This window comes from Apteryx mantelli, chromosome 1 (genome assembly GCF_036417845.1).
Source record: "Apteryx mantelli isolate bAptMan1 chromosome 1, bAptMan1.hap1, whole genome shotgun sequence".
Classification (NCBI taxonomy): Eukaryota; Metazoa; Chordata; class Aves; order Apterygiformes; family Apterygidae; genus Apteryx; species Apteryx mantelli.
The window spans coordinates 166,637,459-166,653,454 of NC_089978.1; the positions used below are offsets into that span (position 1 = coordinate 166,637,459).

At 56.7% G+C, this 15,996-nt stretch overlaps 2 protein-coding genes across 6 annotated transcripts in view; both read left to right on the forward strand.

The window, feature by feature from the left end:
• Positions 1 to 1,003: 1,003 nt before the first annotated feature.
• Positions 1,004 to 13,636, forward strand: CCDC134 (coiled-coil domain containing 134). Of its 4 annotated transcripts, none has more exons than XM_067310743.1 (8): positions 1,004 to 1,080; positions 5,931 to 6,072; positions 7,016 to 7,132; positions 8,373 to 8,494; positions 8,828 to 8,912; positions 9,790 to 9,971; positions 10,312 to 10,383; positions 11,446 to 13,636. In XM_067310743.1, exons 3-8 carry the CDS (start codon positions 7,030 to 7,032, stop codon positions 11,569 to 11,571), a joined length of 690 nt encoding a protein of 229 aa, XP_067166844.1. In that variant the 5' UTR covers positions 1,004 to 1,080; positions 5,931 to 6,072; positions 7,016 to 7,029; the 3' UTR covers positions 11,572 to 13,636. The 4 variants fall into 4 exon arrangements, with proteins under 4 accessions (XP_067166844.1, XP_067166838.1, XP_013803472.1 ...); XM_067310737.1 differs by having other exon boundaries at positions 1,010 to 1,080; positions 5,926 to 6,072; XM_013948018.2 differs by lacking the exons at positions 1,004 to 1,080; positions 5,931 to 6,072; positions 7,016 to 7,132 and having other exon boundaries at positions 7,329 to 8,494.
• Positions 13,637 to 14,922: 1,286 nt separating this feature from the next.
• Positions 14,923 to 15,996, forward strand: part of SREBF2 (sterol regulatory element binding transcription factor 2) — a 28,056-nt gene continuing 26,982 nt past the window's right edge. For both annotated transcript variants that reach the window (XM_067310754.1, XM_067310760.1), the window contains exon 1: positions 14,923 to 15,081. In XM_067310754.1, the coding sequence (XP_067166855.1) occupies positions 15,000 to 15,081 (82 nt within the window). In that variant the 5' untranslated portion in view covers positions 14,923 to 14,999. The remainder of the gene's footprint in view (positions 15,082 to 15,996) is intronic.

The following is a 15,996-nucleotide window of genomic DNA, read 5'->3' on the forward strand; positions in this document are numbered from 1 at the left end:
GGAAGAGGCCTTTTCTTTGGAGTTGCAGGGGTGTTTGGGGGGCTCTAGCCAGGACACCTGGGGAAGCAGATGTGCAGCTTATCCCACTGAGGAGAGGAGACTGATGTCTTGAAAGTGGGCAGTGGAGCTGAGCTTTCTCAGTTCACAAATGATCTACTAGGATACAATCCCAGACCCTTTTGTTGCTTATTTCCTCTAAACCCTGTAAGAGCTTCTTTCTCACTGGGGCTTTTTATTAAAGAGACTCCCGCAGCTCTTCCCTTGCAGAGCTGCCCTCACACCCTTTGCCTCTGGCATCCCTGCCCCACACCCCCAGGGCTGGTACCGAGTCCCTGTGTCAGGGAGCAGAGCGTAGAGAGAACCCAGTCGGTGCTCTGTGAACTTACCCCTTCTGTTGAATGATCTGACTTTTGACAAGAGAGCGAATGATTTCTTTCATTTTTTCCTCCCCTGGTGAGAGCTCCCGCAGCCAGAGAGGTTCCTGAGGAGCTCCAAGGCAGCGTGCTCTGGGGGTGGCTTTTCCCCGGCTTCCCGCCTAGCTCAGTCCCTTGCCTGTACCAAGGGAGTTTCCTAGGATTTCCTCCATGCTGTGAGCACAGGCTCTATTCCCCTGCTGCTAAGCCAAGTTTCTGAGACCTAAGGTGGCAGGTGCGTACGGCCGGGCCTTCGCCCTGCCAAAGGCGGAGGGGAGGAAGCTGATGCGGGGCTGCTCGCCGTGTGAGCAGCTGCGGGGAATGTTTATCTCCCCGGGGTCGGGGAAAAGTTCTCCCTCTCCGTGCCCCCGGGGCAGAGCTCCTGCCCGGGAGCAGCCTGCCCGGCTCCCTCTGACGCGGCTCCGAGCCCCGCGGCGCGCCGCTTCCCTCCGTGCCCCGGTTTTCGGAGGGGAGGGGGGGCTCCCCCCGCCCGGCAGCGCGGGGCTCCGCCGCGGGCTCGGGCACCTCGGGCCCCCCCGCCGCGGCCCGGGCCGGGGCTCAGGAAGTGACACGGCGGGGCGGGGCGGCGCGGCCGGGGAAGCGGCAGCGGCGGCAGCATGGCAGCGCGGCGGGCGTGAGCGAGCGGCGGCCGCGGCCCGGCGCGCAGGTGAGGGGCCGGGCGGGCGGGCGGGCAGAGCCCGGGGCGGCCCCGGGCTGCCGGCGGGAGCAGCCGCCGGCTGGAGCGCGGCGCGGGGCCGGGCCGCCTCCCCTCCCCTCCCGCCGCGCTGCGGGCAGCCAGGTGCCGCGGGGCGGGACGCGGCCCCCGCGGTGCCTGCGGCTCGGCGGGGCGCCTGTCGCCGCTGCTCGCTGCCGCCCCTGCCGCGGGTCCCTGGGGCGGAGCGCGGCCGGGCCGGGAGCCCCGCGCGGCCCCTTGAGCCTCGCGGCGGCGCCTAGCTCGGCTGACCCCTGGGATGCCTCCATTAACCCTTGATTAAGTGGCATCGCTCTTACCTGCAGTTAATCTTTGGCATGTGCCGATAGATAATCCCTCTGAAATGCTCGAGGGGAGAGAACTTTCTCCACTTTATTTATTTTTATTTTTTTGCCAGAATGTTACTCAGAAAAGGCTCTGCAAACAGGCACTTGAATCCCACTCTGTTTACGGTCTTTCTCTCTCCCACACCTACGCACGCTATTGCCATAATAGCTAAGTGCTGGGCATTGATTACAGGGAGGGCAGATTATCCCCCGGAGGGCTTTGCCCTGACATTGCGTTCTCCCTCCTCGCTCGTACTGTATCACCTTATTCCAGTGGGTACAAAAAGCAGGCTGCGGACAGGAGAGGCAGCCATCCCTTCCGGCTTTCCGGTGGGTTTACGACCCCCCATGCGATGCCTGCTGCTGTGTAGTTGTCACGGCTCCGTGCGGGGATGACCGCGTGGCTGGGCTTTCCAGAGCACAGCTGGCACAGTGGCAGCTAATCTGATTTTCACACCTTCGGTCCTGTGCGATTGCCATTAGTTTCAGCTGTGCTTAAAGAGAAACGCCATCTCTCTGCGCCTGCAGTCGCGTGAGCCCTTCGGGGTGCCGCTGACTCTCTCGAGTGGGATGAGAGGCACTAAAATGGGTTAGGCCAGATCCCTGGCTGATGTAAATCACAGCAACTCTGCGGGTTTGACTGGGGCTCTGTTGCCTAACCCCTGTTAATGATCTGTCCCTACAATATGTGATCTCTGATCTCAGCAGTTAAGGAACTTTTGAGGTAAGCAAATGTAAATAGTTGTTGTTGTTTTACTGAAATGGCTTACCTAATTAGTCTTAACTAGTAATATCTTATCAGGAGAAGTCTGAATAGCCCGTTTTCCACTTCTGATGCTTTTGGTTCAGCTATGACAAGGGATTACGCCTCATGCATTTCACAGGGGTGTGGTTTGGGGATTGATTCGTGAGACAGTTTTTATTCTTTGTTTTGCCATAGATTGTTTGTGTGCTTCAGGGGTGAGTTGGTTGTTTTCCCCTGGCATTTCAGTGTCTTGTGAGCAGAGGGGAAGGGGGATCCTGTGAAACTTCTTTGAATTGAAGCATAACAATGTGACTCTGCCTTGCAAGCTTGTTATGTGAATAAATGCTGGGAATGCTCAGTTCCTAAGGTGATGGGATTGTGGAATTTACAGATGGTTTTCTAGTTCTTTTCTTCTGACCTAATCCCTAGTTTGTAATTTATGGGGCTCCTGCAGGAGAGTTTATAAAGTCATTAAAAACCCTTTAATGGAAAATGCTAACCATCTATAATACAGCATCTGTTGTCATGTCATGGAAAAACACATCTCAACTGAGAGAGTCAGAGACAGTGAGACAGACTGGTGGGTTTTCCATTGAAGCTACCAGCTGGCCAGGGCTGCTAAAGAATATTAGTGGAAACTCCTTCCCATCCGTGGCATCAGGATGGGCCTTGGCTCCCCAGACTGCTCTCTGAGTGCTGGGCAAAGCTCGCTTTAGCAAGGATGGGCTCGGGGAGGGAAGAGAGGAGCAGCTCTGCAGTGTTTCTGTCTCATCTCATCCCTAAGTGGGTGTGAAGATGCAAGGGAGGATTCTCAGAAAAAGTATGGAGGAACAGCCGCAAGAAGCTTTTGCTTCCCTGCGCTTTTGTGATGCAGCCTAGAGAGGAGGGAGTATCTTCTGCTATTAAATCACGATGAAATAGGCAGGACACCTAAGGGAGGTTGTTTTGAAAAAGCTCCAACTGGTCTGTGAACTAGGCTGGGGAAGGGAGATGAAACTTTCTGAAGGTGGAGGGTAAGTAAAAATTGGGTCACTTCATGTCCAGTGCATGGTGGGGTCTCAGCCAGTTTTAGGACTGTGTGAATCAGGGAGGTCTTGAGGCTGATTTCAGTTCTGTGGGTTTGGCTGGGACGTGTAAGTACGGCAGGTGGATTGACCAGGCTCTGCAGGTGCAGAAATGCATGTGACAGCTTCTGGTGTTGAAGGAAAGGATGGATACTCTTCAGAGGGCTCAGCGGGTCGCTGTCCTCAAAAAGCCAGGTAGTGGCTTTGAGCTCCTGGTGACAAGAAAGCCAGATGGCCTCAGCAGCCTTGCTTACCCTACTGGTGAGGGCAGCCACTAGCTCCCACTTTATCTGCACTAGGGTGTTCATCCCTTGTGGACTGCAGTGGTCAATAGCTTCAATATGAGAACGCGTGTTAGCGGGGATGGGGTGAGATGCAAAGGTGATGGGACTGTGGAATATATACACAGTTTTCAAGTTCTCTTCTTCTGACCTTGTGCCATGTTGCAATTTATGGGGCTCCTGCAGGAGAGTTTATAAAGCCATTAAAAACACTTTAATGGAAAATACTAACCATCTATTACACAGCATCTGTTGTTGTTTCTTTGGAAAAGCGTGTCAAATTAGGAGAGTCCGACACATTGAAACAGACTGGTGGGTTTTCTGCAGAAGCAACCAGCTGGCCAGGGCTGCAGGCCTGTGCTCTAAAACCAGAGCTGCTCACAGCTGCATTTAGACAGTTACACTTTGCAGGCATATGAAGCCAAAAGAGCAGGCTCCCCAAAAGCTCCCTTTATTTTTATTTTTTTTTCCAATGGAGTGGTCTCTACTGTGCACCAGCCGATCATAAGCTTTTCATCTTTGCAGGAACTGCCTGTAGCCCAAGGGAGCTCACTGCTTTCCTGGACCAAGTGCCTTTGATCTCCCAAGGACAGGGCTTAGTAAAAGACTTGGGGAGTTGGGAAGCTGGTGGGACTGCAGCGAGGGAACTGGGTGTCCCTGCTGGTTGCTGCACCAGTGCAAGGAGTTAGAGCTGTTGAGTTGCTGGGGGTGTGCCTGCCCGCAAGCCCCCAGCACAGGCAGGAGCTCAGAGCTTGCCAGGGCTCATGTGGCCATGGCTAGTCTGGAGCTGTGGCTCGGGTGTAATCTGTGTGGCTCAGCACTGCTCTAGCACAGCCTGCAGCTTGTTGCCTGGTCAGTCTGGGCGCAACAGGTGTGGGTCTGGGTGCTAAGTGCTGTGCAGATGGGCAATGATTTCTGCTGCGCCTCACTTTATCCCTCCCGCAGGGGGGACCTGCTCCCAGCCCACCTCCCTGCCATGCTCCACTTCTACCAAGTGACTCTTTGCTCTGCCACTGCATTAGTGGTTTTTCACAGCTTGCTCACTGCCTCCTCAGAGTGGCCAGGCACCTTCTAGGTACACTTGTCCCGTCGGGCAGCATCGTGTCCGCGTCAGAAGCATTTCTAGCTCCGGCTCTGTGGTGAGGACGCAGGAGCCCTGGGCTCTGCCCAGGCAGGCTGCAGCCAGACCTGCCAGGACCACCGTGGTCAGCGCAGCAGAGGTGGCATCGGCAGTGTTTCTGTCCTTTGGTAGCTAGCTCTGTTTGCCTGTCAGTCTGGCCTGGAGGCCCCCAGCTGCCTCCATGCTCTTTTCCCAATTCTCCGCTGAACACAGTAAATATCCAGTCTGGTCCTTAGGGCTGTGCTCTTGCACATCAGAAAAGTATCTTCTAGCAATGGGCAGAGGCAAACAGGTGTCTGGGTCCCAAGGCAGCAGCAGTTTGTGGTTTTGAGTTTCTCTTTCTCCTCCTGTCTAAGACCCTGGGAAAGAGTTGCAGAGGCCGAGCAGCTGCAGGTTGCTCTGCAGAAGCAGTGCAGGTGTCCCTGTAACCCTGACTGAGCCAGGGCTCAAGCTGTTCAGTTATTTTTTTCATAAGGATGAAGCAGTCTCTTGGAAGCTGACTAGGCCGGTATATCAAGCAGAACATCTGCTCGTCTGGGCTAGAGAATTTCTCTTTATAGCCTTGGCTTCTCTCACTTGCGTGCTTGGTAGCCTTCAGGACGGCTGGATTATGCCTTAAATTTCACCCCAGTCCCAAGCTTGGGAGGCTTGTGTTGCTGTCCTGGTTCTGTGTCAGCTTCCAGCCAACAGGCATCGTTTCCCTACCTGAAACCTGGCTAATGATACTGCCCCCGCTTTGGGGACAGCTGTGTCTTGCTTTGTAATGCTAGTTATAGTTACTCTGATCTGTTAGCTGCTAGGGGAACTGCCTTTTGCAAAACACAGTGGCAAAACATTCAAAGGGTTTCTCATTGTGCTTTTGTTTGTTTGACACCACTTCCTTGCCACCTCCAGACCAGGGAACACAAGGGCGCTTTGCTCAGCCTCAGTGGGACATGGCACGGTAGGAGAGGGAGCACTGCTGCTCGTAACAGAGCTGTGAAACCTCCTGGATGCCTGCCTGGTTTGCCTCGTTCGTATCCCTGTGGTTACACAATTTTTTTGTTTGCTTGTTTAACAAAAAAACAACCAAACAAACATCAAATTGGGGTGAAGAAGGAGTTTCCTACCTGTCCCGTGTTATGGCATTGCCGGGAGAGTTGTGGTGGTGTCTGCTGGCAGCTTGTCTCCCTGGCGGGCTTGCTCCGGTTTGGGAAGGGAGGGCAGAGACAGCGTGAGCTGCTCTCGCAGCCTTAATGGTCCTATGTGTGTGCCTTTGCCTCAGAGCAGGAGACAGCTCTGGAGAAGACCTCGGGGATGCCACTGAAGGAGCTGCTTCGTCCATAACTGCTGGCTGGCTGGTTGGTCTGCTTCACGGAAACCTCATCCCTCTGGAGGGGCTGCCTCAGATCCCACTGCCTGGAGGAGCCAGGTACTGGTTTTCTCTTTAGGTCTAAGCTCTCCCAGTATGGCTGGCACCAAATCTGGAAAAGGGGCCCAAAGCTGTATTACGTGATATTTAAGGACCCTCTCCTCTAACCTCTCTTTTGCACTTTTGCCCTGCCTGAGGGATGGTTTTAGATGGGAATGCCTCTACCCCAGCAGACCTGTGCTCTCCTTCTGCTCTGTATGACTGGGTCTGTGTAAAGCCTGCACGCCTGCCTTTAATGCCTGCGCATGCTAGAGTGCAAGCCTGCCTCTTTACCTCAGGCACTGGCTTTGTGCAAAGGTGCTTGGGGTGAACGGAAACTGCTGCGTGACCCAATGCACCTCACTGGTCTCCTGCCTGGAATGCCAATGTGGGTCCTGATGGACTTTAAAATCAGTTTTGCTGCATCCCTCCTCCTGCAGCTGATGCCTGGCTTGTAGCAAGGGAGGAGAAGTTACATGAGGTGGCTGAGCTGATCGAACTTGCTGTTGCTAAAAGGAGAGGTGGAGTTCAGCTCTTTGTGTGGGAGGCTGACAGTCTTGAAAAGGTGTCGTAAGTCACTAGAGCGTAAGATTTGAGAAAATAAAGGCACTATTGCGGGGGGTGGGTTGCAGAGTGGATTAATTCAGGCCTTGACAGGAATAAGGAGCTGCTGTGTTGGGTCGGATCAAATTGCAAACCTATCGGTTTCAGCCTCCCTGAGCCTTGTGCAGCGTCATGCTTCTTTCTACCAGTCACTCCTGCAAGGAGCTTGAGGGAGCAGCAGTGCAGAGGGCACAGAGGAAGGAGAGTCAGGAAAGCACCTGTGTGATGAAGATGATGTGCTGTCAGTGCTGAGTGGCAGCTTTGGCCCTGCCTTTTGGGGTTGCTGGGGCATGCAGGGTTGTGTGACTTCTGCTCAGTAAGTCTTTTTGCTATTTGTTATTTTTATTTGTTCTGTTCCAAGCTGCAGTTTCTGACATGGATTTGCTCTTGATCTGCCCCTTTCTGTTCACACTGATGTTGTCCAAGGGAAGCTTTGCAGACCTGGAAAAACAGAGGGTGGACTCTGGCTTGGAAATCTGTATCCTTCTCTGCAGGCCTGTGCCTCAACTCATGAATATGTGCTTGTGCCTGATGAGGCTGGAAAGAGCTCATGTGTATGAATAGGGTTAGAGACCATGGAAGGGGGCACTAGGGGGGTGAAAGAGAGGGAATGGAAGAATCTTAAGGCTGTAATTATTGCTAATGAGATTATAAACGAACTGAGGAAGTGCAGCCATCACCACGTGATTGCCAGCCAGGACTTGGTATGACCCTGAGCAACCTGATGTAACTTCAGAGCTGGCTGTGCTCTGAGCAGGGGTTGGACTAGAGACCTCCAAAGGTCCCTTCTGCACAAATTACTGCCAGAGGTGGCATTTACTCTCGGGCACATGCGAGGCAGCGATCCCTGCTAGAGAGCTGCTCCGGTGGCTGCTGGGAGCCCTGCTGGCTGCTTTCCAGGGAGCTGCGCCGTGCAGGGGCATTGAGGCAGGCAGGGCTGTAGGGATTAGGGGGGAATTTGGGAGAGAAGGCCCCGAGCTGGAGGGTCAGCTCTTTTTTTTTTTTTTTTTTTTTTTCTTCCTCCTGACTGTCAGACAGCCCAGAACAGCTGAGCGGTTGCTGCTTTGCTCTTCTGCAGAAAAGGTTTGGCGGAGCTCCCAGGTTCACTGATAAAATGCCCAGATCAGTGCAGGAGCAGGGACAGGTTCTCTGGCAGTGTCTCACGTTCTCCCAAGTGCAGTGCTTTCCCTTTCCGTTCCGACATGCTGGGTGGAGAACGCACCTCCCAGTTTGGTCTCAGCACCAGTACGATTGCCTGCGTGGTGGAAGCTGTAACACAACATGTGCATGTCGCTGAAAGGCTGCTCAATGCGTTGAGGTCCCTGGCTAGGAGGGTGGAAGAGTTACTGTGCTTGCTGCAGTCAGTCTCACCTGTGTCTCAGGCACTTATCACCCACAAGGAGTAAGGTAGAAGTACCTGCTAATGCAAGCCCTTCCTGGCACACGCCAGCATCCCCTCATGGGCAAATGGAGCATGAAAAGCAAAAGAGGGGGTTCTGGAAACCCACTTCTAGCCCAGATGCCCTGCTCCAGAGGCCTGGCTCGGTCATCTGCCCCCCAGCCAAGGGATACTCCATGGCCCCCGTGGCGCGGGCCAGACCGGTGCCTTGTGCCCAGGGCAGAGGAAGGGCTGTGTGTGAGGGAGGCCGCTATGCTGGAGGCCATGCGTGCAGTGGGAGCCTGTGGGGAGCTCTGTGGTACCCTTGACGGTGGTGCAGATAAGAAGCTGTTTGAGGTGAAGCGCAAGGACCAGATGAACGCGTTGAAGAACCTTATCGAGCTCAACGATGTGAACCAGCAGTACAAGATCATTGACATCATGCTCAAGGGACTCTTCAAGGTGAGGCGTGGGGTGGGCTTGCCTCTGGGCTTGGCATGCCCAGGCACGAGCTTCCTGCTCCCTCCCTTCACCCCTGGGCTAGGGCCGCACTGGGGTGCCCATGGTGGTGCTGCCCTGGGCTGGGATGCCAGGCAGGGCAAGCAGGAGAGGCAACGGCAGCAGGGAGCCTCTGTGGGGCTAAAGAGACAAGCTGAGGGGCAGAGTAGGGTGCTATAGTGGTAAGGAGTCCCCTGAGGCCTGCCCATATGACAGAGGGGAGCAGGGCCTGGGTTGGGACAAGGATGGGCAAGGAGGGAGGGCAGGCGGCATGGGCAGTAACTGAGTACGTTTCAGGTGCTGGAGGACTCCCGGGCTGTGCTAATAGCTGCAGATGTGCCACCAGATGGGCCTTTTCCTCAGGAGGAGAAGCTAAAGGATGGTAGGTTCTCTCTGGTCTTCTACCCCTGTTCCTTTTTCCATTGCTATGTTGCATCTCTGTCTTTTCACGTGGGATCAGTGCCAGGGTAGCTATGAAATCCCCCGGGGCTGCATACAGAGATCAGACTGGATCATCCACTGGTCCCTGTGGTGTTTTCTATTAGGGACCCATTGCAATCTCACTGACCAGTCCATACAGGGGATCCTGCCCATTTACCCCCTGCCTCTCCGTCTTTGTCACTAGGACTTAGATGCTCCCGGGATGAAATGGAGGCAAATGACTCTGAATGAATGAATTTGAGTATCACTGGGGAGGCATTTATTCAGAAGTCTCCCAAAGGGTAGGGGGAGCAGAGGCCACATCACGAAAGAAACTTAAAGCTAGATCCCATGAAACTCCTGGAGAACGTGCTGCATGGCTAGGATGGGGGAAAGGCACTGCCTGTTGCAGTCATCTCCAGACTTTCCTGCTCCCATTTCCCAAGTGGTACTGAGTTGATGTGGTGCTTGGTAGCTTGTGTGATCTCTCCCATCCCTGATCTCTGCTGTCAGGAGCTGCTCCACATCCAACCTTGGCTTCCCCCAGCCAGCATCAGCTGGAGCTGTTCTGTCCCTGCTGCTGAGGGCCAGGAGCCAGCATACGATGTCAGCCCCCAAGGAGGCTGGGCTGGGCACACAGTGCGTCCATAACCACAGGTGGTGGGACATGGAAGGGGGCGCCTTGCAGTGTCCTTTGGAAGCAGCTTCTCCTCCCGTCCCTGTGGTCTGGCCACGTGTGGGGGGCCCTGGTGGTTGGGAGGACCTTGACTCGTGGGAGGTGGGAGCAAGGTGGTGTGCAGGGCCAGCCTGCTGACAGGGCCAATGGCTCTCCTCTGCAGCGTACTCCCACGTGGTGGAGAACACGGCCTTCTTTGGAGATGTTGTCCTGCGCTTTCCCAAGATTGTGCACCACTACTTCGACCGCAACTCCAACTGGAACAACCTCATCCGCTGGGGGATTGGTTTCTGCAATCTGACGGGGGTGTTTGAGCAGGGACCCCACTCCCAGGTCCTGGGGCTGGTAAGGCTGAGTCTCTCCTGTCGCATCCTGTCTCTGCTGCCGGGGGGGCAAAGCATGGGGATGCGTGCAAGGATAAAGGGAGAACAGGCAGAGGGAAGAGGGAGCGTTTGGCTCTTCCTGTGCCTTCAGGGCATGGTTGACAGACAGGGGAGACACTCTCCAGCCTGAGGGATGTCCTCGGGCTGGAGGGATGCAGAAGGGAAGAGCGAAGGGGGCTGAAAGGGCTCAGAAAGGAGGAAAGGCTTGGAGGGGAGGCAAGGACGTGGATTGCGGTGGGCCAGCATGGTGGTGTGAGATGAGAAATGCCACTCTCTGACACAGACCCTGCTTTGCTCTGCAGATGGCTCAGGAGCTGGGAATCAGCGAGAAATCTCCTGATTACCGCAATCCCTTTAAAACTGACCACTCTGAGGTAAGATGGCAAAGCCGCCAGCTTGCCCTGTGGGTTTTCTCCTCCTCATGCCATGGGCTCTGGGCAGCCAGCTGGGGAAGGAAAAAGGCAGTTTCGGGGGGAATGGCTGAGCTTGTGTCCATGCAGGGAAGCAGAGGAGAAAGCCTGGTCTCTAGCTGTGCTGGTGTTTGGTTACACTGGTGGTGCCAGCTGCTGATGGGTACAAAACCATACCTTTTCTCCACTCCTGCGGCGGGTACGTGCAGGCGGGCTGAGGGGAGGGCATGCACTGTGGAGCTCGCAGGTGCAGCCAATGCCGCTGCCTGGGCCAGGAGGGTCCCGGGTCTGCCCTGTAGTTGCCAGCCCTGCACGTGCCAGCCTCCTCCTGCCTCTCTCCCTGACGCTCTTGGCTGGGATCTGCTTCCTTTGCTCAAGGCCCTGAAGGGCTGCATGTCCTTCTGGCTTGGTTTCTTCCCCACGCAGAAGGGGAGTGGGGGGCTGAACGTTATGGGATCATCTGGGGTGCGAGTGGCTCAGGGCCAGAGCCGAAGCTGGCTTTAGATGCCTGGTGGTCCGGTGGTATCTCCCTTCTCCCGGCTGGTTCCCTGGGGGGAATGGGGATAACAGAGCTGCCTTGTGGGAGAGTCTGGACCCGATCTGCCCCCTGTGCTCTGTGTCATCTAAAGCCCCTTGAAACCACAGAGCTTGTGCATTGGCTTTGGTGGGTTTGATGTGGCTTGTACTTTCAGGAAGCTACGCTGCGGAAAGCCAGGCTGCACCCTGCCTACAAGGGTAGGGAAGCTGTCCTTTCCACGGCTTAAAGGCTCAATTTTAGAGCAGGAAGAAGGGTGCAACACAACCAGTTCTTCCACAAAATGATTCATTTTTAATTTCTTTTACAAACTGATGTGCATCTGCTTCCCTTCCATTACTGGACTGGCAAAAGCATCTCTGCTTCCGTGTTCTGGCACCTCCTTTAAGGCAAAATTAGCCCTATATGAGAGGCTTAATTTATTACCAGTCCTCAGCTGTGCAGGCCCTGTGCTTACTCCTCCTTGCTGATCCCGTGTTTTTACCCCTCAGTTCTTCCCCAGTGCAGACGCCTTCCAGAAGGCGCTGCGGGAGGAGGAGAAGCGGCGGAAGAAGGAGGAGAAGCGGAAGGAAATCCGCAAGGGCCCGCGGATCTCGCGTTCACAGTCCGACTTGTAGTGCTGAGCCCTGCCTTGTGGCAGGGACCCTGCTGGCTGGCCGGCCGGAGACGTACTGCAGGGTGGCAGACCGGCTCGCCCCTTCCGGCAGCCTCGGGCCGGTGCCTGGCTGTTCACTTTTCATTTGTGCAGTGGGTTTTGTTTTGTTGCATTTCCCTTTTCAGTGTGACGGCCGGGTGGGGGCCCAGAGGACGGATGGGGCAGGGACCTGGGTCTTTCGGCCCAGTGTCCCTGGGGAAGCTCCGCGGATTTTGGGGCGTACCCCCATTGCAGCCTGGTGCTAGTGGGGTTGCCCCATGGAGAAGGGGGGCTGGAGTTGGCACCCCTTCCCTAGAGCCAAAGCACAGATGGGAAGGCACCAGGGCTGCTGCCAGACCTGGCATGGATGCTCCCGAGCGCAGCAGGGATGTGGCTGTACCCGAGCCCTTGGGAGCCTCCCGCTGCTGGAGAAATACAGCGTAACGCACATTAAACGTGCCTCCTCCGTCCACGGGGGGGGGCTGGGGAGCTCGTGGCGTAAGCAAATAGCCTCATGAGCAATGCTGCTTCTGTGATTTTTTTTTTTTTTTTTTTTTTTTTTTTTTTTTTTTTTTTTTTAAATCGGTGATGTGGTTTCTACTCCCCCCAGCCCGGTAATACCTGATCTCTGCCTGGTCAATACCCCTGTTGCCTGATCAGATCTCCCCTTCTGGCAGCTGTTTTACTGAGCAACGGGTGTTTCATCCACAATGGCTGAAAAGGCCAAAAAAGTCGGTTCCTGGCCAGATCATGTCCTGTTTTCCCTGAGCGGCTACTGGAGGGGCTCCTGATGGGGACGTCAGGATGCAAACTGGGAATTAAGCTGCACTTGCAGGAACGGATGTGGCCTCTCCACCCTCCTCTTCCCTGATGCCGCTTCGAGTCAGGCGAGTGGAGGGGGGGGCGCATCCGAGGTGTCTGGTTGTGGGAGAGGGGTAGGGGCGAGGTCCTGCAGCCGGGTTTGCCCCCGTGCCTGGGAGAGCATGCGGGTCCGCGGGGGAATGTTTAGTGAGTCAGTCCCATGTCGCGCTCCTGACGCAGGAGACGCGAGGGACTCGTGGGCAGGGTAAGCGAAGGCTAACCTGGCCTCAAGCCGTCCCAGTGAGAGGATTGCAATGAAGATACCGAGCCTGGCTTGTCCAAAGGCAAAATTCCCCCTTCCCCTCTGCACGGTGGCGGCGAGCATGAAACAAATATGGGAAGGAGGGATTTCGGGTCTTGGCCCTCTTTGCAGCCGCTGGGTGCCCATATTGCAAGCACTGTTGTCGCTGCCACCTAAAGTGCTGCGAAACCACCCCTTAAGCCCCTGTTAGCCTGTGCTGCACCTGCACACCTGGCTCCCGTCGCCCTGTCCCCATCCCTGGGGGTTGGTGCTGGCTCTCGCCTACCACTGCCACCCTGCCCTGTGGGCTCCTGCAGGGGCCCCGTGTGGTGCGAGCGCCTTCTGGGCTGATTCGGCCCCCCAAATCCCCCACTGTGGGATCGGGTGACTGCCTGTGCCAGCCGCGGGACGGAGCAGCCCCAGCTTAGAAGGGGACTCCGGCCGCCAGGCACACGGGTCTGCTCCCCTCCATCGCTCCGTGGCCGTGCCGGAGCTGGCTGAGCAGTGCCTGCCCGGCGGGTCAGTCCCTGCTTCTCCGGGACTCAGTGCTTTCCCATGCTGCACATCAGGCTACTTTATGGGACCAGAGCTGGGAGACGTTCTTTATTTTTAAATACAGACATGTGTACGTTTGGTGGGGGTGTTGGGAAATTGCATTGAAATGGGAAGTGTTTTGTTTTTCTTGAATAAATCTGATTTTTTTCTTTTCTTTTCTTTTTTTTTTTTTAAACAAGCCTGTTTCTTGATTGTGTTTCCGTTGGGAGCGCTTCCAAAATGGGTGTGTGCCCAAGGGTGTCTCTAGGTGTTAGGTTTGGCCTGTCACGAAATGACTGTGTTTTAGAAGGTGCATAAGCAAGGAGATACTAAAAGGATTAGACAAACTCTCCCAGCTGGTTACCTGGGAAATCAGAGCCCCTTTTAATAAAATCTCTTCCCGTAAAACTTACTGCTGCCTTCAATCTAATGTTTCTCCCCCTTCATCTAATTTCATGCCAGCTTTATAACGGATCCGAGCTGTTCTTCCTCACAATCTCGCAATCTCGTTTTGACTCCCAGGGACATACGTTTAGGTGCTTGCAGTTGCTGGGAGGCACCTAATATGATTTTTCAAAAGCATCTAAGCAGATTAGCTGCTAATTTCCTACATCGATTTCTCTCTGGGCTCCAGGGGTTGGGTCATGTCGTGGAGAGCCTGCAGAGGGACAGGCACCGTCGGTGGCTCTGCGTTGCTGCAATACCTCAGCCCAAATTGCACTGGAGCTTGTGAAATAATATATTTTCCTCCTAGGGGCTGGGTGCCTGCAGCTCCCTCTTCATCAAGGCTTCTGGCAAATGGGCAGGGGGAAACAAGGGGCTGCTGGACGTGGTGGGGATGTGAGGGCGCGCGGGGCTGGGGATCTTTCAGCAACCTCCCAGTTTTTCATCCCCACTGCAATTTTTGCAACCTGGAGTAACTCTGCAGTCGACCTTGCTTGGAGCAGAGGGTTGGAGTAGAGACCTCTGAGGTCCCGTCCAGCCGGACCATCTTGTGCCTGGCTTTGCTGCTGTTAGCCGGCCATGCTGCCTGCTGGAGCGGCTGCAGGATGGGAGGCCACCGCCTGCAGCCTCACGCCGAGGGTCCCCCTCTCATGGTGCGCAGGGGCAGGTTTATCCAGCACTTGTTGCCAGCCGGCTGGGCCCCTGGGCCCTGCGAGGCATTTGGGAGGGTGCTGGGGAGGAGAAGAGGGCCGAGGCCAGGCTGGGCCACGCGAGTTGCATGACACAGTTTCAAGGCATGTGATGACCGCTCCCTGGAGGTGAAGAGGAGGGAGCCCCGAGGCACGAAGAAGCCCCCCGGCCTCGCACCCCTGCGGCCCTGCTCCTGCCTGCGGCGGGCAGCGCACCCCCTCCCCCCCCCCCCGGCCGCAGCCTCCGCGGTGCTCGGCGCTGCACAGCCCGACGGCGCTGCCGGCCCCCGCCCCCTCATGAATATTCTAATCGAGAGATGAGGGGGAGGCGGGGGCGGGGCCTGCCATGCTAATCAAAGCTGCTGATCGGTGACGCGCCATCACACCACGCGCCGCCGCGCCCGCCGATTGGCCAGGGGCGACCTGGTCTCATTGTCAACAAACCGCGGGGGGCGCGCGCGCCGCCGCCGTAGCGGCGGCCGGAGCTGCGGGCAGGTGGGGGCGGGGCCGGCCGGCCGGCTGGGGCGGCCCAAGATGGCGCGGGGTCGGCGGAGCTCGCCGGGAGCCCGGGCTTGAGTGGTGGCGGGGGTGGGGGTTCGGGTTCATGCCCTGGTGCGCCCGGCCGGGGCGGGCCCGTGCGCCATGGAGAGCGGCGAGCTGGGTGTGGAGAACATGGAGGCGCTGACCGAGCTGGGCGACGAGCTCACCCTGGGCGATATCGACGGTGAGGGACCGCGGGGGCCGTTGTGACCGTTGGGGAGCTGGGGGGGGAGGGGCGCCGCCACCGACACGCGTGGGAGCTCCCCGGCCCCGTGGCGAGGCGGCGAGCCGCGGCCGGCGGCGGAGACGCGCGTGGGGCAGCTACGAGCGGGGGTGTGAGGGCGTGTGGGCCTGCCACGGGGGACAGAGCTGCGTGTGGGGGGGCTCTCCTCGGCCCCTGGTGGGGAGCTTGCTTGGCTTTCGTTTGGCCGCGCGTGGGGCTGCCCACGGGTATAGCTGGGAGGAGGAGCGCTTGGTGTGGGGAAGCCGTGGGGGGACCCGAGTGGGGCTCTGCGCGGGGCGCGTGGGGCCGGCGCGGCGTGGGCAGGCGGCTGCCGATGCTCTGCCCGCGAGGTGTTCGCTCTCCGCCGGCACGGCGTACGTAGCGTGGTGGTTCCCGACCAGCAGCCCGCCTGCTGCTGGCGTCGGCAGATGGGTCCGGCGCAGGGCATTTCCCGGGGAAGCGGAGTGCTCCGCTTTCTTCCCCGCAGAGTCTCTGCTGGCCTGGCTCTGTAGTGGCTGTGGGGAGCGCGTCCCGCAGGCAGCATCCCCGCTCCTCCCTCGCTCCGGCTGCAAACTTGCCCACGTGAATTTCCCTGGGTTTCACCATATGTCGGAGCCTCGATAGTTGATGGCCGGTCCTGTTTAGCAAGTACTTTTTTGGTGTGTTTTACGGGACTGAGTCACTCTGGGTGGTACTCGGATGTTACGGTAATAAATGTAGTCATAAAAAGTGATGTAAAATGTAGTAGTGATGGCGATGCAGCGCTTTCAGCCCTGGCTGAAGAGGACACCTGTCTGAGTTTCAACAGCTGCTATACGCTGCTTCAAACTCTTAGCTTTTTGCTGTTAAAATGGTCAAGGATTGAAAAAAAATAAT

Coding starts and splice junctions, on each gene's coding strand:
- CCDC134 (XM_013948018.2), top strand. CDS start 8,078: ATGCAAGCCCTTCCTGGCACACGCCAGCATCCCCTCATGGGCAAATGG. Junction 8,913..9,789: donor GGAGGAGAAGCTAAAGGATG/GTAGGTTCTCTC, acceptor TCTCCTCTGCAG/CGTACTCCCACGTGGTGGAG. Junction 10,384..11,445: donor TTAAAACTGACCACTCTGAG/GTAAGATGGCAA, acceptor TTTACCCCTCAG/TTCTTCCCCAGTGCAGACGC.